The 27,853-nt window shown below is 38.5% G+C and overlaps 1 protein-coding gene across 1 annotated transcript in view; it reads left to right on the top strand.

Moving 5' to 3' along the window:
- Positions 1-567: 567 nt before the first annotated feature.
- Positions 568-27,853, top strand: part of LOC104337204 (sodium channel protein type 5 subunit alpha-like) — a 34,493-nt gene continuing 7,207 nt past the window's right edge. Inside the window, exons 1-22 of the mRNA XM_075417929.1 lie at positions 568-822; positions 1,801-1,919; positions 3,532-3,639; positions 5,150-5,278; positions 6,047-6,138; positions 6,982-7,206; positions 9,691-9,748; positions 10,416-10,557; positions 11,061-11,258; positions 12,206-12,388; positions 12,936-13,341; positions 14,458-14,580; positions 16,379-16,617; positions 16,961-17,161; positions 17,949-18,302; positions 20,070-20,507; positions 21,439-21,585; positions 22,703-22,823; positions 25,516-25,670; positions 26,326-26,499; positions 26,743-26,850; positions 27,216-27,494. Coding sequence (XP_075274044.1) covers positions 568-822; positions 1,801-1,919; positions 3,532-3,639; positions 5,150-5,278; positions 6,047-6,138; positions 6,982-7,206; positions 9,691-9,748; positions 10,416-10,557; positions 11,061-11,258; positions 12,206-12,388; positions 12,936-13,341; positions 14,458-14,580; positions 16,379-16,617; positions 16,961-17,161; positions 17,949-18,302; positions 20,070-20,507; positions 21,439-21,585; positions 22,703-22,823; positions 25,516-25,670; positions 26,326-26,499; positions 26,743-26,850; positions 27,216-27,494 — 4,254 coding nt within the window. The remainder of the gene's footprint in view (positions 823-1,800; positions 1,920-3,531; positions 3,640-5,149; positions 5,279-6,046; positions 6,139-6,981; positions 7,207-9,690; positions 9,749-10,415; positions 10,558-11,060; positions 11,259-12,205; positions 12,389-12,935; positions 13,342-14,457; positions 14,581-16,378; positions 16,618-16,960; positions 17,162-17,948; positions 18,303-20,069; positions 20,508-21,438; positions 21,586-22,702; positions 22,824-25,515; positions 25,671-26,325; positions 26,500-26,742; positions 26,851-27,215; positions 27,495-27,853) is intronic.

The raw sequence follows: 27,853 nt of genomic DNA, 5'->3' as shown, positions 1-27,853 counted from the left end.
GGGGCCTATAGGAAAGATGGGGGAAATCTTTTTAGCAAGGCCTGTTGTGATACGACAATAGTTTTAAACTAAAGGAGGGTATATTTAGACAGGATATAAGGAAGGAATTATTTACAATGAGCATGGTGAAACACTGGCACAGGTCGCTCAGAGAGGTGGGAGATGTCCCATCCCTGGAAACATTCAAGGTCCGGTTGGATGGGGCTCTGAGCAACCAGGTCTGGTTGAAGATGACCCTGCTCACTGCAGGAGAGTTGGGCTAGATGACCTCTAAAGGTCCCTTCCAATCCAAAGCATTCTATGATTCTAAATATACCCGTGTGTTTATAAAGGTCTGCCCACTTCCTATCAGATACACAGAATTTAAAAAAAAAGTACCGAACGCACATCTCACTGAAAAAGGTATCTTTTCAGAAGCTGATAGCTCAGAAAGTTTATGTTATTAGTCCTGCATGGACAATCAGTTGTTTAATTTTCATAACTTACCTGTTTTGGAGTTACTTGGCTTCCTTTCTACTTGTTTCTATTATTTGGACAGAATTAGTGACAGGAAGAGAAGAAGGAAAGATGGCTGAGTTCTTACTACTTGGTACCAACAACTTCCGTAAGTTCACTTATGAATCCTTGGCTGCTATTGAAAAGAGAATTGCTGCCAAGAGGAATTGTCGAAGAAATACTATAGACCAGAAACCTGAGGAGAAGCCACGTCCTCAACTTGACCTAAAAGCTTTCCAGAAGTTACCAGCTCTCTATGGAACTCCCCCTCCAGAGCTCATTGGGGAACCCCTGGAGGATCTTGACCCATACTACAAAGATCATAAGGTTAGAGTCAAGCAGGAAGCTTGGATTTTAATTTAGTTTAATGTGATGTTAAAAAGTATTTATGTGAATGATCCACCAAACATTCCTTTGGAAAACTATCATCTATTTCTAGGTTCTAATAATGCAGGTGGTTGACAATTGAATGACATGCTCTAATCTTGTTAAAAAAAACGTACTTTTGAATTATAGGAATTAAATAATATGAAATTCATTGACATTTGAAACAGAATGGAAGCAGAAAATATAAAATGGATAAAGGAAGAAAAGGGGGTTTTGAGTAAGATCTACAAGAAATTATAATAGGTCTGTAATTTTTCTTATATTCCATGGTTTGAAACTATGTGTTTCCCTCTACCTCAATGCTTATGCTCCACTTACATGTACAATAAGTGATAACCTAAGTATAAAGATTATTTTAAAACATTTGCTGAAGAATCCTTAAAACCTGCTTATTCAAGCTTGATATTCTAGCCATGAATTATTGAAGAATGTTGTTTTCAATAAAGAACAGAGAAATGGGAACTAATCCATTGGAAATTATGCTTCTTGCTTGAGAAATGGTTAATACTTTGAACTAATTTCTGCAGTATTAGAGCCAGAGGATCGCTATCAACAATAGCAGATAATGATACAATTCTTCCTTCCACCTCTGTACACCTTGACTCAGTGAGAGGTTCCATTTATTTTAAGAGAATAGTCATAAGCAAGATTACTTCTGTGAACAAATATTTGCAAATCCTAAGGTTTAAAAAAGAAGTTCATTTTGAGGATTTTTTTGCAGTTTGACAACTAATGGGTATTAACTCTTTCATCAGTTTATAATGAAAGGGTAGCAAAGTGTTACAAAGAGTCTTCTCATTTAAACAAACAGACTAAAGTTAAAGTCAAGCTCTTGCTGATACAACAGGATATAGTACAAAAATCTGTTCTCTGTTCATCTTCCTGAAAACTTTACTTCATCTTTCTTCTTTTTTAAAGGTATTCATAGTGCTAAACAAGCAGAAAACAATCTTCAGATTTACTGCTACACGTGCCTTATGGATCCTCAGTCCTTTCCATCCAATCCGAAGAACAGCAATTAAAATTTTGGTACATTCATATCCTTTTCTTCACTTCATTCGCTCTGAGTACAAAACCCTGTGTAATCCTGTGCTTTTGTATTTTAGAACATTAAATGAATTTAGTCATTTCCTCACTCCAGATTATTTCTAGTTATGTGTTACCTTAGACATTATTATTGTTTTGGTGCTCTTGTGCTACTTAGAAATAAATAGTTTTGTGAGTACTGGTGGTACTAAAGCCTGATTTTCTAAAGATTTGAGTTTTGAGAATGATCTCTTTTGTTGATTTCCTGATGTCTCATAAACAAATAGATCATACTGAAGCCTTTACCAGTAAGAAGACTCATAAGATCTCCATATTCTTTCTCATTTTCTGCTTACCCAGACTACAGGAATTAAATTCAGCTCATACCAAAGCTGATCAAGCACCGATCAATTTTAAGAAAAAATAGGTAGGTAGGCCCACATACGAAAACACATAGAAAGAAAAATTACACAAACTTAGTTTCTTTAGAAAATCAGATTAAAAAAATATACCTTTGATATATGAAAGTTAAAATGTCCAGGGAAGCTGTAGCAGGGATTGAGTTTGGAATATAAAGGTAACGTAGATCACACCTCATACATCAAATTCAAGGGACAGGAATCACTAGTGTATTGCTCCAGTTTGGCACTGGGGAATGAGACCAGCCCAATAAAGCTGTTGCTTGGGGCTGAATCAGGCCAGTACAGAATCTGCAGTATCCCTGAGTGAATTTTAGATTTCCAGCCATTTCCTGGCTTTGTGGTGCTGAGTTAGCTGTAATGGGTCCAAAGATGTCATTGTAGCAGTGTAATGACATCCCTGGAGGAGTGATGCCTCTTATCTAAGGCTTTCCCTGGGCAGCACGTTGGCTGATATCGGTATTTCAACACTAGTGGTCCAGCTCCTGAATTTGTGACAGTTTGACCATGCCTAGAGCTAAAGCCAGGAGACGTTTTTGTAGGGATGGAGGGGATGGATGATGAAAAGGCTAGATGTCTTTCCCATGCACATCTACCTCCTGGATTGCCAAAACCTATGATATGACACAAAGCATGAGATTCAGCTCCAGGACCAGGCACTTAAGCTTAAGTGTCTACACATAAGCTCAATGCCTAAGTTCTTGTTCATACTCTGTAGTCAACAGGTCCCAGAGAGCAGCTGGGCAGCCCCAAGAGTTAGCTAAACTTGGGCATCTAGAGTCCTTTGAGACACCTACAAGTATGCTGGCAGACTTCACGCTGTCCCTGCAGAATAGCACAGCTCTGCCAATGTAGAGTCAGGTTTGGGCTTCATATGTGTGACCTTGGGCAAGTTTTTAACTTTTATGCTATAAAATGAAACTAAAAGTGCATCTTTCCTCCCACTCTTTGAGCGGTTGAGGATCCTTTTACCAAGTTCGCGATACTTGGAGCAGCACACCTCTAGCCCATACAGAAGTCCAGATGGCATGAATAACAATAGTGTGTTGTCACCTAATATGACTCAAAATCAGCAAATACATGTGCATGGTCTCCTTACATGTGCTTTAAACTCAAAACCAGATACTGCATCTGTGGCTGATAGAATATCTAGGTACATTTCTGAATCAATGTCACATTCTTTGCCTTCACTCCTGTGACTTACGTTATTCACCTGGTTTATCATGTGCACTATTATAACTAATTGTGTATTCATGGCTCTGACTGAGTCCTCTAAGACTTCTCCATCTCCTTCGTGGAACAAGTATGTTGAGTAAGTATCCTGTGGGTATGTATGTTTTTTAATTCTGTAGTTATATGGAATTATTGAGACTTATTGCCTTCACTCAAGATAGTTTAGGGGGTATTTAGAAGGAAAGTTTCTTGTGTTAGGACTTTGTCATTTTTTTTTTCTTTCAGGGAGTATTTTTGTCTTTAATCTCAGTATCTACAATAACTGTGGTGTTATAGGACAAAGTAAGTGTAGATTATGTTCTGCTGTTGAACTAGGTTCATGTCTGTCTAAACACATTTCCCATTGTTGCTGATGCTGATGAAGGACATCAAGAGCTACTGCCTTTTATAATTCTTTTTAGTAATATTAAAATGCTGAGTTTTGCTCTAATAAAACATTCTGTCAGAAGCTCCTGGCCTGCAGGACACTCTTACCTTCAGAGCTGTCAATGCTTGCAACGTTAAATCACAATAAATCCCTGCCTTTGTAGTCACACTTAAACTGGATAATCCCATGGTTTTATTTTTTTAAAAATAATATTTCAACTCTCACTTTTTCAGTTTGGCATAAAAATGTTAGAATACCAACTGGGATAATTCTAACACCTAATGCCAAGGAAAAGATTCCAAAACACTTAGTTTTAAAAACAGGTCTAAAATTGTTTCCGACTATCTCATGTTACATAACACTCAAATGACTGGGAATGGCAAATCCTCATACAAGCAGCAACAAGAGTTTGCAAGGTGTTAATATACGAATCTCCAGAAGATGCCGAGATACTTCTCTACCTGTGAGAGCATTAAAGGTTAGAGGAGTTGTATCTGTTGTTGGCATCAAGTTTACTGTTCAAATACATTTCAATAGTAATTTCAGAATAATTCTTTCCAAATTGAAAGGAAAGCACTACACCTATATAATTTCTTAGTGCATTTGCTGACTACCAAATGAATGCCTTTTGAATTCTGTAGGGAGATCACTGCCTTGTTGAAATGATGAGTGCACTCAGTAAGTCCAGAAGAGCTTTTACTGATAATTTCTTATTTACTGATAATTTCTTATTAATAAGAATAATTACCATCTTAAATTGACAATCCTGTACTCTTGTATTTCTCTAAGTGTTTTAAATGTTCTGCACAGAAATGGATGCTACGTGTCCAAAGCAAATAACACACTGCATATCACACGTTCCCTTGGCCACTCAAAACCAGAGAAGATTTTGATCTTTATTTTAGCAAGTAGCTAAGAGGTTTGTGTTTCTTAAATTATGGCGACTCACATGAAAGAGCTCTGAAAAAAGTTGTTGAATGCCAAAGCGCCATGTCACAGGCATGCTCGTTAATAGCCATATCTGGCTTGCAGTCAGCTACTGTCTCAAACTCCGTATGAGTCAGATACTGATAGCACGCACTGAAATGAACAGCAGCCTTTCCATTACTTCCCTGCAGCATTGGCTTGGTTTGTTGGTCTAGACGGTAAATAGCCTGGCTGTGTCTCTTCAGCTAATTGCTAATATTGCTGTTTTCCTTTGACGCTTTTCTCCTCTCCTTAGATTTACTTTCACTGGCATTTACACTTTTGAATCATTGATAAAAATATTGGCAAGAGGATTCTGTCTAAATGAATTCACTTTCCTTCGCGATCCCTGGAACTGGTTGGATTTCAGTGTTATCGTTATGGCGTAAGTGGAAACATATAAAATATGGATTACCTGTGCTCATGTTCTGTATTTCAAGTCCTTGATGCTATGGGGCAAAAGGCTGCCTGCAGTACAAAAAAACCCCGTGGGTCCTAATTGCTTCTGAAACTATCGAGGACATTGTCTCTTCCCCTTGTTTTATCACTCACTGTATAACAACAGTGTATGTGTCTAAAGAAAGGAATAGAGCTGTGCAGAACAAGATATAGTCTGCGGTGTGTGTACGTGAACGGATGCATTTCAATCAGTGAAATGTAATAGCTGGGCTGTCAAGTACAGGCATATCGATCCTGTGAATGAAAGTTGACTTTGAAAATAGGGTGGGGTCTATAGACACAAAGACAGCGGATTAAATTTGGGCTCTTTAGCTCCGAACAACATAGTCTGAACTTCAGTTTGCAGTACACTGATAAAGTACAGTTACAGAAAGGAGATTAAACCAGTTCAGACAGTGTTTCAGCCTGAAATGAATAATTTTGAATATTATCTTTGTTTAAATTTTAAATGCATGATATTTTAAGATGCTGACACAAAAGCAGCTGTGCACAAGCCAAGAGCTACCTCATAAGGAAACTCCAATAATCAAGAAATGGGTTTCTATTTTACAAGTCTTCAGCAAAATCCGTGATATTTAGTTGATTAATACTGAAATTGTGCTTGGAAGGACTGACAATTAAGAATGACCCCTGTAAAATAATTGCCCTGTGTACTCCATTCAACCACTTGACAGATCATGTCCTGACTTTACAGGTACGTGGGGGCATTTAGCTACTTGGGGAGCATGTCAGTCCTTCGGACTTTCAGGGTTCTGAGAGCTTTAAAAACCATTTCAATAGTCCCAGGTAAGAAATCCTATTTGCTGAATATTTTCTGCTACATGCAACTGATTCTTTGCTCCAATCAAAATGTTGGCTTTTGCCTTTTTTTTTTTTTCTTTTTCTGTATCTTTCATTGATTGCAGATGCAGCTGAATTTGTGGACACAAACAGTGTCCCAGTTCACCTGGCCCAACCAGAATAAATCAAGCGTTAGAAACAATCTTGTATTTAATTTATTTTCAATATGCTTTTAGAAATTTTGTTAACCCTTTATAATGTCATTTTTACAGAATGTTCTTCTAGCTGGTCTAGGTGTTGTAGTTCAGCTGAAACATCTCTGGTGACTGAATGGACTTTACTATTAATCATTTTACGTCATCCTCGGGGAAAGAGTTGATTTTTCACTTTTCCCTTAGTTATAAAGCCAGTGGATACTTTCTCAAGACAAAAAATAAATTCAGAACTAGTAGGTTCCCTCTGTCTTCTTTTCTGGTCTTTTTATCATAGTCATTTTTGTTTCCAGTGTTTCCAGTTTCTTCACAGATTACCAGTGTTGGAAATTTCATCTGAATTATGGATGTTACTCCTTCTGGGTAAGAAAGTAGACTATCTCTGGTTCCTCATCCTTGCCTAAATATTTCACAGGGATTAAAGAAACATCTGAAAATTTTAGGGTAAATCAAATGAGGAAAAAAAAGTTCTCCGATTAATTACTCTCTCATCCAAACTATATTTGCATTGCAAATACATTTGCCACATATCAGCCAGTAATTTTGGTACTTTGGTTGTTATAGAATGTTTTAAATCTAATCAAGTATGACGAATCCAGTTTTCATCCTGTTTTTCCTTTGTATATTGTCTTCCTAGGACTCAAGATCATTGTAGGGGCACTTATCCAGTCTGTTAAGAAACTTGCCAATGTGATGATCCTGACAGTTTTCTGCCTGAGTGTCTTTGCCCTGATAGGGCTCCAGCTTTTTAAGGGCAATCTAAGGCAAAAGTGTGTGAGCAATTCTACAGAGGGTATAAAAAGATTACCTTATTTCCTTAACAAAACATGGGAATCCTATGAAATGTTTGCTAATGATACAGGTAATTTTTCTCCTTAATCTTTTTTTTTTTTGGATGATAATAGTCACCTATACATGCATATATAACCACGGCTATAAATGATATTGATATTTTGATGCCTGATATTTTGATGAGCAACTATGTGATAATGGCCTTCAGAGTTCCAGAGCAGCTTGCAGGCATCCAGGAATGCAGCCCTTCCTTTCATTATAAGAAACAGCATTACCAGATTTTCCAAGAACGTCCAGATCTGTTTCCCAGAATGAAATTACAATAACTGAAACACACATTAGCTCATTCTCTGATGTAATTCCCAAAAGTTCACATTTTACTACACACTAAAGAGCCCATACATCTTCATTTTGATGCCCAGTGAATTATTCTTCAGCTGGTAACAGAGGAATTTGTTTAGAAGTCAAAGTTACTTTCTTCTTCACATCCTATGGATCTTATTTTATGTCTTATAGAAGATACTTACAATGTGCATCTCTCATGTATATGCCTTGACTAAGTCTGGTGATGGAAGCATAGAGTAGAGATCTGAAAATGCACCAAAGCATTCTCAGAGGAATAGCAAATATGAGATGCAATTCGGAAAGGAAAAGCCTGGTGTGAAAGGAAGAGCCTCAATACACTTTAAAAAAAAAAACTCAAAGTAAACAAGATCTATGCCTGGAGCATCAAGATATCTTCATCACTGAAGAAAATCTCCACCAGCAAGTTTAGACATAGCAGCAGTTACATAGAGAGGAAAGCATTCTCCCAGGGGAAATGTTGAAATACATTAAAAAGCCACACAGGGTTGTTGTTTGTATACACTCTGTGTGGAAGTTTTGTTCAAACAGGATTGCTTTTTAATAACTTCATAGTCCAGGGCGACAAATTCTTTATACAGAAGATATCTGAGGAAAGACTTTTTGCATGAAACTCTTGCACCTACCAAAAAACCACAGTTAAGAACAAAGTGATTTATGTATACAGAATGTTGTGAAAATCATAATTGATAGGAAACCTCAAAAGAAACCAGGCAGTGACTAGAACACCACACAAGAGGCAGTGGACATGACAAAGTTTGGCTAAAAATAATAATTTTCTGTGCTGAAGAAGCAAGAAACAAAACCGCCTGACTTTTTTTTTCTTTTCTTTATGCAGAACATTGAAGCTGTATAAAGGCTATGACCTAAAGAATGTAGGGCTCAAGAAATTAAACATCTGTGTTGCTTCACAAGCTTTGTCTTGTTCACACCCTATGTCATACATCTTGTGTGCAGCGTGAGTTCCAATGATGGCGCAGGGAACAGGAGGGTCCAGACAGATTTAGTGAAAGCTAGATGACTTTCCTACAGGATTTAGGACTTGTAGCACTGTAAGCCCAGTTTTCTATTAAATGGCTTTTTGTATATCTTTTATGGTCTGCTTTGGTCATGACTTTATGTGCAGTTCCGATCTCCAACATGAAGAACTACATATTAGTATGATTCTCTGAAGCTTAATCACTGAATATCCTTAAAAAACCTTTTTGTCAGCTGGCAGGAGCAGACCTGAACAACTTTTTGGGTGGAAAGTAGCCTAGATAGTGACTCTTTCCTTTATGGTTTATTTACATGGCAGGGTACAGCTGATGCTAAAGATTCCTGCTGGCTCTGAATCATGCTGACTTACCTGAGGAGCACAGCTGAGGTTTGGGAAGCACCAGGAAGACATGAGACATCCCTTGTATCTGGCATAATAAACTCTTATCTTAGTGGGGTTAATTAGCTATTAGCACTAAAGCTATTAATTTCTGTCTGCTGCTAGCTCGGGCATCAGAGTAACTCATGCTAAGAGAAACAGGGGAAGAGGTTAAAAAGGGCACAGTTCCAGCATCCTAATGGAGAAATCTTTATTTCTCAACTAAGCAGGGTTAGGACCTGCTGTCTGACTCAGCAGTGACATGGCATGGTGTATATCCACACAGCCAAATACCCTTTCTTCCTCCTCAAAGCAGCGCTGGGGTTTTGTGTTTCTATATGTTGTTGCTGTTTATTGGAAACAGAACTGGTCTATGCTACCCCAAATGACATTTGTACGCTGTCCTGGAGAGGGCTAATTGCCACAGACCAAAACTGTGCCAGAGTTTGTGCTAACGATTGCCAAAACAGGGACTGTGCTTGAGCCTGGGCCTTCCAATTCTTTATTTCCATTACGCAGATGTGGCAAAAGATGTGGCAAAAGTAATTTTGAATGTAGAAATTTCTGTTTCAAGGACCGCCTTCAGTCTGAAACTTGTGCATATGCATATGCATGTTGACAAGCGCGGACAGGTCATCTTGCAATCAGGTGCAGTTACTGTGAGTGTGGGAAACCTCTCTCTAGTGCTCATATCATATTCGCTACGTATCAATTTGTATGCATGTGCACATACATTTACAGGTCACTGATTACTCACTGCTACTCCCATTAAAAGATAGAGGATTCAGGATAGAAAGTGTTTAAGTTTTAAAATTTTTTGTCTTTGTTTTATAGCATACTTTGCTAAGAAAGAGGGCACCTCCGATATTTTGCTCTGTGGTTCTGGTGCTGGGTAAGTGCACTTAAGAATATTTCTTCATTGAAAGTTTTCTCTGCCTCAGTGCTTCTGTATTTACTCAGTCTTAAGAGACAAAAGCAGAAATTCCAGGCTTTCCCTGAATGTAGAAACAGGAACACAGACAACAAAATACAGTAAACAGTCAGATAATTTAATAATTGTAGGGAGTGAAGCATGAACCTGCAGCTGGCTTATTCAGATCTAAATTCCTTTGAGCCCTTCCAGAAGTGTTGTCTCTCCCTTCCCCATGGATGTATGAGAGAATGGAATATGTGAAGGGTCTGATATAGCACAGGACAGACATGCTCCTCTCTGTAAAGGCTCATGAATGTTAAACTGGGAAAACAAAATGTGAATTTTGGAGGGCAGGTTTGGACAAGGAGAGAGATGTGGCTGCTTTGCAATGAGGGGCAGGGGATGAGGACTGATGACAAGGGAGTTGTCCCGGGTTGGTGGTTTGTTCCAGCCTGTCTTCTTCCTTTGTTACTGGGTTGTGGGTGCTGTTTTTTCCGTCCCACTTTCCAGCCTGTACTATCTGGAGTAGAAAATTGGTTTGCATCCTAATGAAACCTGAATAATAATGAGAACTTTCACATAAACTGAAGTTTTTCCTTGAAATCTGCACCATTAAAAGAGCTCCACTTTTTATTATTACTTCTAGGACCTGTCCTCCAGACTACACATGCATGAAAGTTGGGCCAAATCCTGATTATGGTTTCACTAGTTTTGACACATTTGGATGGGCTTTTCTTTCCTTATTCCGTCTGATGACCCAGGACTATTGGGAGCGTCTGTACCAGCAGGTACCAGCTTTGTGCATAATAACTCAGAACTGGTATTCCAGGGAGAGCAACAGCTGAAGCAGAAAATGTGTAGCAGGGACAGGAAAACTCAGATAAAAGCAATAGCCACAAGCCATCGAGCCCACAGCCTCCCTTCTCCCTGCCGGCAAGCTGTGACTCCTAGAGAAGGGATGATGAGGTACTTCTCAGCAATAGCACTCTATCACCCTGATGGTTTGGGGACTTAAAAAAAACTTCTAAAAGGGTCCTGTATTGTCCTTCAAAAGTATAACAATGCCTCCTCAGTCATCCTCACGGGGTATGCGCTCAGTGATTCACAGGTCATGGTACGGGAAGAGGAAGAAAGAGGGGGAAGAAGGGCTGGGGAAGGTATATTTCCACTTAAGCTTTCTAAAGCATTGTGTCTGGGTAGCTGAGTGCTTCTAAAGAATTTCAGAGACACATTGAAAGCCTGTTTGGTATTTTTTATAGTAATTTTTATATCTGGGGTGTGTTGCTTGCAGACCCTCAGAGCTTCTGGGAAGGTTTATATGCTCTTCTTCATGCTGGTCATCTTTCTGGGCTCATTTTATCTAGTCAACTTGATTTTGGCTGTAGTAACAATGGCATACGAAGACCAGAACAAGGCCACAATTGCTGAAACGGAGGCAAAAGAAAGGCAATTTCGGGAAGCCATGGAATTATTACAGAAGGAGCATGAGGTACGTAGATTATTCCCTTTCAAGCTTTAGCCTCAGTGCTCTGTTCAGTCGCGTAAGAAAAAGCATTACTCCATGTATACAGCTGTGTATAGTAGTGACTCATGGGAACAGAAGCGATAACTTATTGAAAGTAGCGATTCCTAGAGCTACAGGAGCAATTCCGTGTTCAGCTGTGTATTTTTCCTGGGAAACAATGAATTTTTTTTGTGGATAATGAGCATTAAAGGCTATAGTTACTGTAAGAAAAAAAGTATTTTAAAATCTGGAAAGTGTAGAATTACATCAGCTGGCAGTTTCCGAAAGATCATGTAGTTGTTTTTTAATTTTTCTTCTATTTTATAATTGTGGACTGCTGAGCAGAGAAACATACAGTAACTCCATTGGTCAACTACATTAACAACTGAGCCAAAACCTATTGTAGTTGAATGAAAAGTCTCTCGATAACTTAAATGGCCTAGAATCTTCTGGAACAAAATACTCCTGTGTTTTGAAAACTTTATCCTAAATTCAGTATGGGAAGGAAAGTCGTTCACAGTGTGAATACAGTCCTAACAATCCCCAGTGAAAAAACAATTTTAATACTGTTTGAGACTTTATTAGGGGACAAGGATATATTCTACAGTATTATCTTCAAACTGAGTATTTTTATCGTAAGCAAATCTGCCATATGGAGGAATAGGAGCTATAATGTGATTATTTTGCCCCTGGCAGGCCCAATACTTGCGATGATGTAACATACTGCAAATAGCAAATTGTTCAGTGCTCCACATGTTGGGGAAATTCTCTCCTCTTTCTTTTAGTGTTACCACATACTGGAAGGTTTTTAACGACTTTTGTTAAACACAGATTGCTAAGTGGAAATAATATAGAGCCCAGAAGTGCTTTCTTTCTGCTTATATTCAAAGTACTCAGTAAAAATATCATCCATGTTTCTGTTTTAATTTCAGTCATTGGCTATTAAAGGAATTGATATCCTGTCAATTAGCTCCTTTGAAGCCTCTTGTCTGTCTACCAAAGAAATCAAAGAAAGAAGCAACAGGAAAAAGAGAAATAAGTCCTTGGGGATAGAAGATAATGAAGAAGATCAACAATTCCCCAAGTCACAGTCCACAGACAGTCACCGAAAGTTGGTAATCTATTGTCTGAATCTGAGATCCTTGCAGCTTTTCCGATTTTAATACTGAAATAAATTGCTTGAAAGCACAAACCAAATCCCATTACAAACACCGATCACTATTAAGTCTTCAAAATAAATGACATTTTGGGATAAAGAAGGATTACATGTAAAAATTAATTTGAAAAGGAAATATTATAAACAAAGGATGGAAGGAAAGTTATAATGACAGCTAAAATACATTTTCTATAATATTGAGAAATAGAAAATGTGAATTACTATCAGAGTTTAACTTCTGTGCCATCCTTATCTGTTAAAAATTTCTTATTTAAAATAAAAATATAAAACTTATCCAAAAAATAGCTGCTATAGCTGACAGAATTTTGTTATCTACCCTTTACAGTCTAAGCAAAATCCTTCCCAAAAAATCTAAATCAAGTAAGAGTTTTGGACTTGCAATAGTTGATAGGAAATGTTATGAAACTCTGAGCATTTATTGCCTCCTAAAATTTTCTCTATGATATTATACCGTTCTTCCTTTTTTGCTTTTCCTGGAATTTTAGTCGTTCCTTGGCCTGGTGTACGGTCCCAACGCAAATCAGGCAAAGCGCAGACTTAGCCATGGGAGTGTCTTCAATTTCCAAATACCTTCCTTAGAAGTTGATTCCAGAACGGATTTTGGTGATGTGGAGACCCGCAGTGCTGGGGAACATGAAAGCCAATGTCGGTCACTGTTGGTCACACAGATAGGAAGACGTCCCAGCATGCAAAGTCAAATGAGCCACAGCTCTCACCCCCCTACCCCAAACTGCGTGCAGAGCAGCAAGCAGGCTAATGCGGATGACTGCAACGCAGTGATTTCGGTGGTGGAAGGAGGAAGAAGCAGGGTACACAGTCTAGATCCAGTGTCTTCGGAAGGAGTGATGCTTCCACCAGTAATGGAAGACACGGGAAAGGGTGATCTGGTAAGTAAAAGATATTATTTTAAGTATATACTTCATATTATACTGGGGTTATTTAGTCTGGACAAGAGGAGGCTGAGGGGAGACCTTATCGCTCTCTACAACTGCCTGAAAGGAGGCTGTAGTGAGGCAGGTGCTGGTCTCTTCTCCCAAGTAACTAGTAATAGGATGAGGGGAAATGGCCTTAAGCTGTGTCAGGGGAGGTTTAGATTGGATATTAGGAAAAATTCCTTCACCGAAAGGGTTATCAAACATTGGAACAGGCTGCCCAGGGAAGTGGTGGAGTCACCATCCCTGGAGGTGTTCAAAAAACACGTAGATATGGCACTTCAGGACATGGTTTAGCAGGCATGGTGGTGTTGGGTTGACGGTTGGACTTGATGATCTTAAGAGGTCTTTTCCAATCTGAATGATTCTATGATTATTGTTTCTCCATAAGTGGCAGGTTTTTCGCATCTTAAGAGTTTCAGTGAAATGGCAAACAGTGAAATGAAGTATACTGATGTGGGGAGTTTATAAATTGTCAGTAGAAAGTGTTTTTTAATACTCTAATGAGTTCCCAAAAACTAGAGTTCATTGCTTCAACATGCATGTTATAAACTCTATTTTTCTGCTATGCACATCTTGTGTTAACATACACTTCAAGGTTCCTAGTGCTGGAATTACAAGTCACCAAGGAGTCTTTTTATGCCCTGTCCAGACAGGTAGTTTGAGCAGTACCTGTTATTTTTTTCTCCTTCACAGCACCTTTAGCATCATGCAAAAGCTTGGTCTCCAAGTTCTCAAGTGGGTAGACATGCTTTACTACCAGTTTGTCCCTCATCTCTCTCATTTTCCACTAGTCTCAGAAATATTTCCTAGACCTATTTCCCCTTCTACATTTATTTCTAAGGTTTGTGCTTGCCCTGTTGCTATTACATGTTTGCAGGATCCATTTACTGCAGCATTATTACTGAGGGGTAGGACCTTAGTTCTCAGCACCTATTACAACTTGTAAGTAGGTACATTTATCTGGCTGCGTGTCATTGTTCCTATTAACTTCCATAGTTACCCATCATCACATCCTATTTCATTTTATTCCTGTGGTATCTCCCTAATCATGTTTACTTCTCCAAGCAGCCAGCTGTAAATGATGAGAGCAGCATGATGCATTTGCCTTCTCATCTGTCAGTGGAGTACTTTAACGAGGCACTTCAGAGACAAAGGGCAGCAAGTGCAGTCAGCATAATTACCAGCGTCTTGGAGGGTAAGTTGTTCCTCATTATGCTTATTTCAATCCTAAGGTAACGCTAGCATGAATAGCCAAAATGTCAATATGTTTCTTAAGGGTTAACAGTGATTTCTAGATGTGTAGTTGGGACTTCATTGTTAATTTGGCTCTTTTTAAGAGCAAATGCATTTTCACACAGTATTCATGTTCTGGAACACATTTTTTCCCTATTGTAAGATCCTTTTTTGTAGGAGAGACCATGAAAGTGATTGGAGTGAGGGTGGGTGGAAGGAGCTTCTTTAGCATCTGAGGTGTGGGACTGGGATACTGTCCTCTCCTGTCTCTGTGACTGACCATGTGTCACGAGCAGAGACATAGGCATATGAAGGATAGGATTATGCAAGCAAAATCAGTTGTGGCGATTCCTGGGTTTTGAATACTTAGTCTCACTATTTTGTTTCTTTAACTTACCTTTCCATATGAATTTGAGGGGAGGACGGGTGTGTCACTGACAGTTGTTTTGAAGAATGATAGTTTTGTTGAAGATCTTACTGAAAAACCTCAGCCCCAGTTGTTCAGGATGAGGAAGTCTTGTTTTCTTTCGTCTCTGCTGAGGAGCTCAGTCACCCGTTCTCTGACCACAAGTGTGGGATCTAGTAGGGGGGTACCATTGTGACAGGGAGATACCTTAATTTGTAATCACAAAACTGGGGAACACCTGTTGCAACACATCCAGTGGAGCCTTGCTTTGCAGTGTAATTCACCAATGAGCTGGCTTTTGTTACACACTTTCAGCTGTGAACTGGGATGGAACAGGACTTGTAGCTCTAAGTGGCTGTGCATTAATCTAAAATCAGAAAAGGGAGGAGAAAGGGTCTTTGCTGGAACCTGAACGCCAGTTCTGTTGGATCAACACTGTGTACGTAAAGAAGAAGCCATTTGATCTAGAAGAACAGAAGACAAGAGCTAGATCTGGAGTGGGGATGGGTCAATGTGATCACACTGTAGGGGAAAATCTGAGACTTGAGCCTGGGGGAGAAGAAATGAAAACTAAGCAGTAGGAAAAAATAAGGACAGGTCCAGCTAGAAAACCATGAGTCAGATGTAACTTGATGGTGAAGATGGTGAAGAAAGAAAGCTTGATGGTGAAGAAAGAAAGGCCACGAGATTTGTGTTCAACCAATAGGATGTAAATGACAAAGCCAGAACAGCTTCTATCCCACATTTTGCTTATAGAAAGTGGAGACGTGTGGCAGCTTGCATCAGCTGGGAAATGGTAGGCATGAGCTTTCCTGTAGGAATGGCCTGAGGCCAGAGTTCAGGAGCTGTGGTTTGGATTTGTCTCAGCTTCAGTCAGAATGCCTGTGGCTGCCCTTGACTCTGTAGACTCTCTGTGAGAGTCGAAAGAGACAAAGACATGTTGGGCATAATACAGCTGATGTCCTAGACATCTACTTAAGGATAAGGTGAAAAGTGCCTTAGCTGCTATACTGCCAAGAGCTTCTAGCATGAGAGGCTGTGGTGTGACCTCTGCATGATAAACACCTGTATTTAAATGATTTTGTGCAAGTCTAAGACAAATAAAACCTAATCCAAAGGCTTATGAACTACATTCACATGAATGAAATCTGAATCCATTTTTCTCTGAATTTTGTCTTTATGTTTACCAGCTGATGTAGGGACTCCACGAATCATAGAAAGTGCAGGGAAGATTTGGGGCTCTGTATGAGGTTTCTTTTTTCTTCTGTGGTTGTTTGAATACTTGAAGTTGTTATTTAACCATCTTGCTCAGGGATAACTATTTAATTAAAGTGGGCTTTTCTTTTGCATTTAGAACTCGAAGAATCCCAGCGGAAATGCCCACCGTGCCTGAGTGATTTTGCTTTAAAGTATCTAATTTGGGACTGTTGTCCGCTCTGGTTGAGAATCAAGAAAAAAGTTTCTGCTTTCATAAAGGATCCTTTTATTGACCTTCTCATCACTGTTTGCATTGTGATGAACACTTTGTTCATGGCACTGGAGCACAACAATATGTCAGAGAATTTTAAATCGATGCTTAATGTAGGCAACTTGGTAAGCAAACTCTCAGCTATGTGACACTTTATACCAAGGACTGATTGATGAGTGTCTTCACTTGAGACATAAAGAGTAACTGTAAAAATTAAAGATTAACAAACTCTGAATTTATAAAGTCTAAACTTCTAATATAGACAATTCCTAGAATTTATTGATGTGCTTCTAAAATACCCCTGATGAGGCAGAAAACAACCTTCACATTTTAATTGCAAGTGCATTAGAAGTTCATAAAGATGGGTTTTGTTGACCTGTCCATGAATGTTATTTGTGGGAACATGATCTAAAGATGAGATAAATTCATGGCAACTTTTAGGCTGATGCTACTGTTTCTTTGTCACAGGTTTTTACAGGAATCTTCACTGCAGAAATGATCTTAAAAATCATCGCTCTAGATCCCTATTATTATTTTCAGCAGCCCTGGAATATTTTTGACAGTGTAATTGTCACATTAAGTTTAATTGAACTGAGTTTACCCAGACACAGAGGCAAGAAAGAAAGACGAAAAGGAGGAACCCTGTCAGTTTTACGATCCTTTAGACTGGTAATGCCTCGCACTTACTCAGTTGTACAAAACATTATGTTGTGAATATAATGGAGAATTCTTCTGTTGTCTGCAGTTAGGATGCAGGAGATTATTATTTTTGAAATGCTTTTTTCCTGCTCGGCATTAGGAATGAGAAACATGCTCTGAAACTCCTTGTGATTTTAGTCAGAGTTCAATGACGTATATATATATATCTTTGGAATATATGAAGAAATATTTAGAGGAAAAATTATTCCAGAGTAGACACATTATAAAACTGGTGTGAAAAACTAAAAACTAACACAGGAAACTTAAGAACAAAGCATTAGAATACAAATACAGAAAAAAATAATACTTGAAAATAGATATGAAATATTGTTAAGCTATTCATATCACATACTATGGACCAATTCAAGTTGCTTTACCAAAAGATAGACTGGTTTTACAGTAATATAGCAGCTGGTCTCCCAACTTTGATCCTCTGTGTTACATGTAAGTTAGACACCTTATTCTACATCAAGAACATTGCATGGATACCTCCCTGTGTGGGCCAAGCAATTACTAGGGACTCAGGTGAGCCTAGTCCTTTACGAGGCAGGGAGTTTAAGTTTCCAATCATGTCCAATTTAAAAAAAAATACAAAACTATAAATACTTTTTAAAAAGTATTAGTGTCACAGTGCCACAAACATCACATTGCTGCAATAGTTCAGAATATCTGTAAAATGTTTTTTGCAGGATTCGAATGGTGCAAAGATGGGTTATCTCTGTTGATGTCTAACACTATGTTTTCTGTTTCTATACAGCTGAGAGTCTTCAAACTGGCAAAGTCCTGGCCGACTTTAAACACTCTAATTAAAATAATTGGTAACTCCCTGGGAGCACTGAGTAATCTGACCCTTGTCCTGGCAATCATTGTTTTCATTTTCGCTATAGTAGGGGTGCAACTTTTTGGGAGAAGTTATGGGGAGAACAGCTATAAAATAAACAAAAATGGCAAGCCACGCTGGCACATGATGGACTTTTTCCACTCATTCCTCGTTGTTTTCCGAATTCTGTGTGGAGAATGGATTGAAACGATGTGGGACTGCATGGTGGTTGCTGAACAACCACTGTGCCTTCTTGTCTTTCTGCTGGTCATGGTGATAGGAAATTTAGTGGTGAGTTTTCCTATATTTTCTTCTCTTTACCCTGTGAACAGTAAAATCTATGTAATTGCCATTTTGTCAACAGAAGATAATTTCCCTGAACACAGATGGAACAGTTACCTGTATGTGTTATAGTTTGTAAAAGCCTCTTTTGCCTTTCACCTTTGAGTTGCTGTCCATACTTTCACATTTCGTGTGCTTTGCACACAGCATCACTTGGCCCTTTCATGTGGCAAGGTGGCAAGGAATATCTTTGCAGTAAATATAATACAAGACTACAGAGACAATCTCTCCCAGATCCGACAGATCTACCACACGGAGCTGGAGAAGTACGAGCAGGCATGCAATTAATTTATTCATGTGTTTCTTTCTGTGTTTCTTCACGTCTTGGGATTTGGATGTAAATAGTCAGCCAGGCTTATGGCTTACCTACTTGAATTAATGGAGCTAAGTGCTGAAGTCCCTCTGTAAATCAATTTCTTTCTTTTCTTAAATCTCATGCAAGTATTGAATTCTTTATTAGCAAATGGCAGAATCTACACTCCCACCACTGAAACAAGGATTTTCTTTAATCATGTCTAAGTATGTTTACACCTAAGAGCTAGTTCCTGCTATGGCATACCCTACAAAGGCTTGCACACCTGTGCTGGGGAGTATGGGGCAGACTGCTTTCCTGGTCTTGTTCTGTCCTTTCTTAATGCCCAAATAATAAAAATCTCCTTAAAGTAGCTTTGTTTCTCATGTCATTCTTCGTATCATTCATATACCAATCTTCCTTTAATTTAAGAAATCACTGCAAAGAATTAAGTTTAGGCAACCCTTTATGGGAAATATCTGTTCTGCATCCGAATCTCAAATCCCTGGATTCAAAATTCCGCCTGTTCTACACCACAGTGATTGATTTCAGTCATGAAATGCTGTGAGTGATATTCATATCACATAATGTTAACTGTCAAATAATGAAGTGCTTAGCCCACACTCCTTGTTTAGGAAAAAGAGAGGTATCCGAGAGTGAGATTTATTTCAACCTAAGGTCAATAATTGAGGCAGATGGGATGAACTGGTTTCTGGACGGCTAATGTCCTTCACCTACTGGGGTCCCTGGATGACTGAGGAGTGCAGTCTGCCCAGTTCTGACATGATAAAAATTAAGATACATAGATCCCATTCCAAACTGAAACATTAGGAAAAAAAAAAATTATCTCATTCCCTTAAAACAAACGAACGTACAAAAAATGAGGTTTATAAGTTCTGCTATTTAAATGTACTCAAAAGCAGGGAGGAAACCTCACTTCAATCTTCTCTTGATTTTGATATTTGTGACAATGTTACAGATTTGATGGAGCTGCTGGGCCTAAATCTGATCTCACACAGGATTTTTGGAAGTGACTCCACAGAGGCCTGATTTAATTCTAGCTTGGAGAATCTCGGAGGAGGGCGTTATTCAACTGTCAAGCCATTGCCATGGCCATAACCTTTGTTATAACCTTTGAAAAGTTGTTTTGGCCAAATAATGCATTTGGCAAGCACAGTTTCGCTTTAGCTACTGTTTTAAATAACTTTTGGGGGGATAAGGGTCATGAGAACTTTGGAATTTCTGAGAGAGGAGTTTACTTCATCAACATTAATATTAGTCACAGTCATTTCATTATTACCTTGTTTTCGTTTGCTGAGCAAGAATGAACTTTGATAGTGTCTGTGTTCTCCAAAGTTAGAATTTAGATTTCTGAATGCTACTCTCCTGACTTTTAACTTTATTATTATTTCAATGACTTTCAGCTTCTCAACCTTTTCATTGCACTACTGCTGAATTCCTTCAGCACCGACTGCCTCCAGATAGCAGAGGATGATGGAGAGCTGAACAATCTTCGGCTTGCCTTTGTTCGGATTCACAAGGGATTTCACTTTGTGAAGAGCATTACATGGGATACCCTTTGTGGAAAGCTCAGGCATCTAAAGAAAGCACACAAGAAGAAAATCAAATCGACTGCACAAAACCCACTTGGGTTCAAGCATGAAGAAATAAAAAATTGTAAGATGAATTACAATAATGAATGGACTGAGAAAAATGGGGACAATTGCTCAGGTCTTGAAGATTTTATTACCAATCCCAATGTATTTGTTTGTGTCCCTATTGCTGAGGCAGAGAATACCAGTGAGGGTTTTGAAGATGATGATAAGCTGAGCACATTTGCAGACATAGAATGCAGCAAACAGGTAATAAATTTCTTTATTTGCATTGGAACAGTGGAATCATATATACATTGAGGGATGCATGTATGGTAGAAGACTGTCTCTAGCAGAATAGGGTGCAATATGTTAATCCATTTCCAGAGTTACCAAGTTTTGAACTAGAACCAAAAGTACAAATGTTTAGAGTGACGGTAAATTATCACTTGGAGCCTTTTAAATACCCAGCATCTTTCACGGTCTTAAAAGAAAGACCATAAATTGTTGGGTTTGCTGCAGGAATTGCTAGCTGTCACATTGTGTTACGCACTGGTAATTACATACCCCATGGATTGTCCATAGATAATTATGGAAGTCCTTGATGAACTTAAATTTTTTTTAATGTAGAATTTTTTGTAAATAATGCCAAAGTTGACATTATTTAAATGACAGAGCAAATCTGTATGTTCTGCATACAGAATATTATCATGGAGTCATAATAAGAATTTATAGCTCTGGTCCATTCTTTATCCTTGCTGTATGTTGTATTTAGTAATTATTAGAAGTTAGAAGGATGAAGTATGGACTGGCTCTATTAAGGTCATGTTTCTTGTATGATAGCATATATTACCCTGTTTCTTTGGGTTCTCTGAATTTTTCAGTTCTATTTTAACCATAGAAGACTGTCCTTCTGGTCTCAAGATTTCCCACCTTATCTTTCTGTCTTAATCCCAATAATTCTCACTTAATATTTGACTGGTTCACTAAAGTACTAATTCCTTAGTTTGCTGCATGTCCACTGGGAAAAATTTCCCTTTCTCTATCCTTAGATAAAATCAGAGACTCAAAAGGATCATATCTTATGACTTTTGTCTGGACAGCCCCACTTTACATAAAATACATATCTTTCTTTCCCTTCCAACTTGTGCACCCTGCAAAAAAAGAAAAGAAACCCATCTAATCCACAGATTATTTTCAGGATGAAAATCACCTGAGGCAAAGGGGAGAAAGGGGAAAAACTTCAGGAAGCTGGAGTAAAGGATCGGGATTTTCCTCTGAAGAATTCAGTGTGCTTCACCTAGGAAAGGATAGGAAGGCTGGACCTTCCACACCAGAGCAAAAAGAGGTTTGGTTTTTTTTTTCTGTGGCATTGACTTTCCAGTACTGGTCAAGCTTGGGTATATTTCTGTTCAAGGATTTTCTGGAGTGGAGTTTAGTGTCAGCAGCAGCAGGTACTGAGCTTGCAGTAGCCGGTCTGGCTGGTTGATGACAGAGCCAGAATTACATGAATGAAATTGAAGTCATGCTGGGTTTCAAGGTACTGATATTTAAGAAAATTTTACATATGGGAAAGAGTGTGTTTAGAAATGGAAAAACTACAAAAAAATTTAATTCAAATAAATAATTTATAAAATTATTTCTTCTACTTTCCATTTATTGAATTGAGTCCACAAAAAAAGGCGCGGAGGGAAAAAAAAGGCATTAAAAGAAAGATATGCTTTCAAGTAAAAGTAGGAAATTCCAGTAAGTTTGTCTGTGTTCTAAGCACCTCAGTTTCAAGAAATGTATTTCTTTCAATGAGTTTCTCATTGTGACATTAAGATAGTAGTTATTAACTAAAAATATTTTTAGAATAATTTTTGTTAAAGAATATATTAAAAAAGTAACAAAGCACTACACAAACATAAGAGAACAGAAGCTTAGAGTAACTAATTTGTAATAAACTCCTGACTCATCATACATTATATACGGTGTGATGGGACACAGAAAAGCTTCGTAACTGGAGAATATATGATACGATTCCAATTTCTACTTCATAAATACTGTAACGGGTGTTTCAGTTCCTGATACAGTACCATATAAATATATCTGGTTCTTTTGTTTGAATATGTTTTGCTGTGATTTCATGGTTTTAACCCAAGCAGTTTATCCCACTTTGAGGACTTCATATACTGATAAGGAAGTTAAAAGCTCTTCAATTTACCAGCTTATTAGGCAGCTAAATCTGGTTCATGTAGATGGGTATTGTAGTTAGATAGATTTGGCCTCTGTTTAAATGCACCGGTTGGTACTTCTAAGCTCATATACTTTTAAAATCACGAAGTTCATTCCATTACCAACACTACTCAAAATACCAGTACATAGCCAAGTTTTAATTTTGAATATAATTTGTTCACGGATGAGCTTTTTCATTTGAGCTGAATGTAGAAAGAATCAATATCTGATCTTATTTTGCTCGGTAGTTTGACAGTGTCAGCTCTTCTGAAGGCAGCACAGTGGATCTGACAAACCCTGAAGATCTTTTGAGGCAGATTCCAGAGTTTGCTGAAGACTGCAAGACTCCAGAAAACTGTTTTCCAGAAGGTAAGGTTCTCATGGTTTCAGCACTGGCCAGTGAAAAGAGTCAAAACCGACTTCTTTCTCTAGTGATGTTGAGCCAATAGAGTGAGATTATTTTCAGTTAATGTTAGTTATCTGGAAATTGGATAAATAGTCCAAATCATTGTCCCTCTCTAGTCAACAGACAGACTGTGGCACCTGAAAATAAAACCCCTTTCCTTTAAAACCAGTTGTTTCTAACTGGGACCTGGGCAATGGCACAGACCCAGTCCTGAAAAATGAGATTATTATAGTGAAGAGAGATGAATTTCACTCTAGTGGACAGCATCCAAGTCACTCTCGGAGTTCAACATAAGAGATGTGTATGTGATGAGATCTCGCCTGACAATGGCCACTGGAACAAGGCACTTGGCACATCAGATTTGTTAATACTTTGCAACAATATAAATGTTTATTTCTCAAATAACATTTCACGAACAATCTCTGTAACAAGCAAAGGAAAGAAATAAGCAAAGAAAAGCTGCTAGGATGCAGCTGAATTTCTATAGGGTGATAATCTAGGAACCCCTTCTCAAATCATTGTACAACATCTAGCTTTACAAGTTGTTATGGGATTTATGTAGTACTTTTATGAATTCTTCCTACCTTAACATGTAGGAAGGTAACATGTAGTTAACGTGTAGGTAACAACACGTGGTTTTCATAAGATGCAAAGAAATAGCTCTCGAGATTTTTCTCAAATAAGTGTTGCTACTGGCAGCCTGCGGTAATCACTGTACTCTCAGCATTAGTTGTGAGAGAGCAAACTACATTAAGTCAGTTTATAGGCTCATGTCTTTGAATTGTGTTATACTAAATGAATTATAATTGTGGCAAAATCCTTCCTTGGGCTCCAGCTTGCTCTTTTCCCTCCCAGCCAGCCTGGCTGACCACCACTATTTCCACCCATTGCCCAAGTTTTCCTTCATTCAGTTGTTTTCCGCCCATTCAAACTTCCTTGTACATGCGTGGAGCCCAGTGGCAGGTCCACAGCTCTCTCAGTTTGTTTTCCTCCTCCGCTCCCAAAAACAGAGCCTTTCTCTCATCACCGCTTTCCCATTCAAGCACTGCTTCCTGGATATTTTATCTGATGAGAACAAGGATAGATCAACTCTGGCTGTAACTACTCCCATCCCCTAGCCCCTCGTTGCCCTGTTCTGCAGGGTTGGCTTGTTTTGTTTGGTTTTTTCCTGTGCCCTTTTTGGGTCAATGAAACTTTGAATCTGTAGTTTTAGGACTGAATCAATGACAATGAAGCATGTAGAAATTATTCAAAGCTAGACAGGTGTTGCGCCTGAATGCAAAGTATTCTTTGTGTAGCAATAATATATGTACTTTACTGTTATGTTATATACCATAAATCCGGAGAGAGATCCACTATACCTACACTGTGATTTGCTTTCTCCAGAAAAAAATCACAAAGAGTGTATTTATAATACATCTGTTAGATCTGAACTACAGGGTTTTTTTTCAAATCTACCCTATTGGTGGAATTTTGCCAGTACGCCCGTTAGAACAAAAGAAATAAAGTTGTGGGGTTTTTTTTTCTTCCCCTGCTCCAGAGAAGAAATGTGAAATGTCTCGTTTTGTGCTCTGTAGTCCCAGGCTGAAGTGTGCCTGCTGTGGCCAAACCCTTGGAAAACTCAGCTGAAGGTGTAACAAATCTGTACCTAACACAGATTTCTGCACAGAAAAAAAAATCCTTATCTTGTGCAAGTGCCATTCCCTGCATCATCTTAAATCCTAGATCCACATTACTGGGAAAACTGGGATTATTGAAAGAAAGATGATCAGAAATTTTTTTACGTATATTTTATCTTCTCATATAGATGAGTTACATATTATATAGTATCATACATATGTGTGAGATATCATACATATATGACATACTTTATTTTTTTTTCATGCTTGGAAATGGCAGAAGCCTTCTAACTGACATTTTTCATGATAATGAAACCATGAATGAGCCTAGAGCATACAGCAAGGAAAATGTTAGGCAAAATGAGTTAGTTCTTGGCAAAACTGATAAGTAATCAAATTCAGGATTCTGTAATGGGGTTGTAAGGAAATGTTAGGTGTCCCTGGTGTCATTGCCTGTTATAAGAAGCAATCTGGTGAGCTTGAAAGGAGATGTCATATGACATATTCTTGCAAGTTGTATGGTATAAAGTCACTCCATACATTCAGAACCAAAGAAATAATTTCATAGACCTTTCAAGGCAGGGCATAATGCTGCAGTATTGAAAATAAGTGTTCACCTTCTCTGCCTCCAAGCCTTTTTGTTCTGGGGTACCTGGTATCTCATCTCTGCTTTCCAAACAGTGTGCAGAGGAAGGCTTTTGCAGCATCAAGGCTCTTCCCATGGCCCTGTAGTTTTGTGTGCCCAAAGAGCAGGTCAGTGCAAGCATGTCCAGTGTCTCAGAAATATCCTGAAACAATGGAAAGTTGTCCAAAGGGACTCCACCTACTTTATATGTATATAAATAGGAGTTACAAGGCAAATAAAATTAGATATTTCCTTTTTTTCTTCCCCCCTCATGGGAAAACATGGAAAAAACCCAACAATGATGCAGTTAATGTGACCATGCGCTTTCCTCTGCTGCAGGAAGCTGCTTGTGCGACTCTTCATATGCATGTACATTTGTTCCGTGCATTCATTGCTGTCTCTAACTTTCAGGTTGTGTTCGATACTTTCGTTGTTATTCGGGTAGTGCCATAAATTTTGGAGGACAAACGTGGTGGAGTCTGAGATTAACCTGCTACCAGATTGTTGAACACTCCTGGTTTGAATCCTTTATCATATTCATGATTCTTCTGAGCAGCGGAGCCCTGGTTGGTGTAGCACGGTCTCATGTATTTATTTAGAAGTATTTTTAGATTTAATTTGCACCCAGAGCAGTTGTATTTAGCAGAAAACACAACAAATATCTTTGAACTCATCAGGAGAAAACAGAGGAGGCTTCACATAACAGTCCTTTATTCACTGTTGTAATTATTGCAAATCTATTATTTGTATTATTAAAAATTATGAGAGAGCATAAGCAAAGCTAAAATATATAAAACCCAGAAGCTGTTTCTATTCTGGCTGTATACTGGATTTTTCTCAGGAAGTTATTTCACAGTTGTGAAATACAAAGGAGTTTTTATGTCATTGAAACAAATAAATGACTCTTAATATTGGAAAAAAAATAGTACTTATTTCTCTTCAATGTATAAATTTCTTGAAATAAATTTCTAAAAATATATACTTTCCTCCTAGGATTCCAGTGTGCATGATGTGAGTGTCCACAGGGCTGTACTATATAGAGAAAGAGAAAGGACAAGGAGAATTACACATTTATCAGCTGACATAGATTTGCATAAAAGATGGCATTCAGATCTGCATGAAATGCATACTGAATGTCAAAATGTTCTTAGTGGTGGTAGACTCTCATTTTATAAAGCTCACCGCTGACTTTTGCCATTTATCTATATATTATGATTTCAGGCGTTTGAAGACATCCATATAAATGAGAGAAAAAGCATTAAAGCTATGTTGGCATTCCTTGATAAACTGTTCACTTTCATCTTTGTTCTGGAGATGCTTCTGAAATGGGTGGCTTACGGCTTCAAGAAGTATTTCACCAATGCCTGGTGCTGGCTGGACTTCTTCATTGTAGACGTAAGTTCTACGTTTGGCTTTTCTATGTGGGTCCTGATGTAGGATGTTGTAGCAGAATCACTGAGTGTTTTCTGGATGTGAAGGTGAGACAGTACTCTTTCCTCCTTTAATGATGGTTTCAGAATATTATGCTCTGGGACCTGAAAATATGGGGACATTTGTCTTTTTTTTTTTTTCAAAAACAGGATTAAAGGAAATAGACACGACGACATTGCTAATACTTTCCTTTGTCTTCTTATTCAGGTGTCTTTAATAAACCTCTTAGGCAGTTCATTCGGTCCCATGAAATCTCTTAGGACTCTCCGAGCTCTGAGACCATTAAGAGCATTGTCACGATTTGAGGGGATGAGGGTAAGACTGAATACAGATTAAAGCCTGTCAGTACTAATAAGCATGTAACAGGTTTGTAACTCATGGCTGTGCCTTTATGAAGTTCATGTCTACCCCAAGTTCAGCTGAGGACCTATAAAACGAATTTCTAAAAGGCCCCTTTGCTGCGCTCCTCTGTACTTGGCTGCTCCTTATAGACTTCACTTGAGTGATCAATCCTAAGTGCCATGGAAACTAAAACTAGACTAGGCAGAACTTTTTTCCAAATATTAACAAATATTAGACTGGTTCAGACTGGTTAATCAAGGGTGCACAACAGCCTGTTAGCAAGGTGTCTGTCTAAGTGCTGACATTAATTTTGTTTTCCCTCTCCCATTTCACCCAAGGTGGTGGTCAATGCCCTCGTGGGAGCCATCCCTTCTATCATGAATGTTCTGCTTGTCTGCCTCATCTTCTGGCTCATCTTTAGCATCATGGGAGTGAACCTCTTTGCTGGGAAGTTTGGGAAATGTGTCAACATGACAGAAGAAGATTCAGAATTAAACAGTTCAATCAATGACCTAACAGACTGTAAAATGCATAACACCACAGGAAAAATATTCTGGGTCAATGTTAAAGTCAACTTTGATAATGTTGGCTCTGGCTACCTGGCTCTTCTTCAGGTGGTAAGTGCTTCTTGTCTTCACAAGCTGGCACCATGTCAGATGGGCTTGACCTGCTGTCAACTCCCAACTCATCTCTGGGGGTGATGAAAAAGCGTGGTATCATAGAGCCTGTTCTTCCTTTGTATCTGGCAGTTCAAACACCAGTGCTGTTCGTGCATGCAAAGGGAAAAAGGGGGACAAAATAGACCCCGCTGTGATTTTCCAGGTGATAATGTAAGCATGCGGTGGACAAGTGCTGTTTCATCCTCCAGCAGGTTCATGAGCCTAAGAGCCGGAGTCAATCTGCAGAGGATATCTGGGGCAAATACTGACCTAGTCTGCCACAATGTGGATTTGTTCAGCCGTGAGGGTTGTAAAGC

The sequence above is a fragment of the Opisthocomus hoazin genome, chromosome 4 (assembly GCF_030867145.1).
Source record: "Opisthocomus hoazin isolate bOpiHoa1 chromosome 4, bOpiHoa1.hap1, whole genome shotgun sequence".
In the NCBI taxonomy this organism is placed as follows: domain Eukaryota; kingdom Metazoa; phylum Chordata; class Aves; order Opisthocomiformes; family Opisthocomidae; genus Opisthocomus; species Opisthocomus hoazin.
This window is presented reverse-complemented; position numbering and strand designations above follow the sequence as displayed.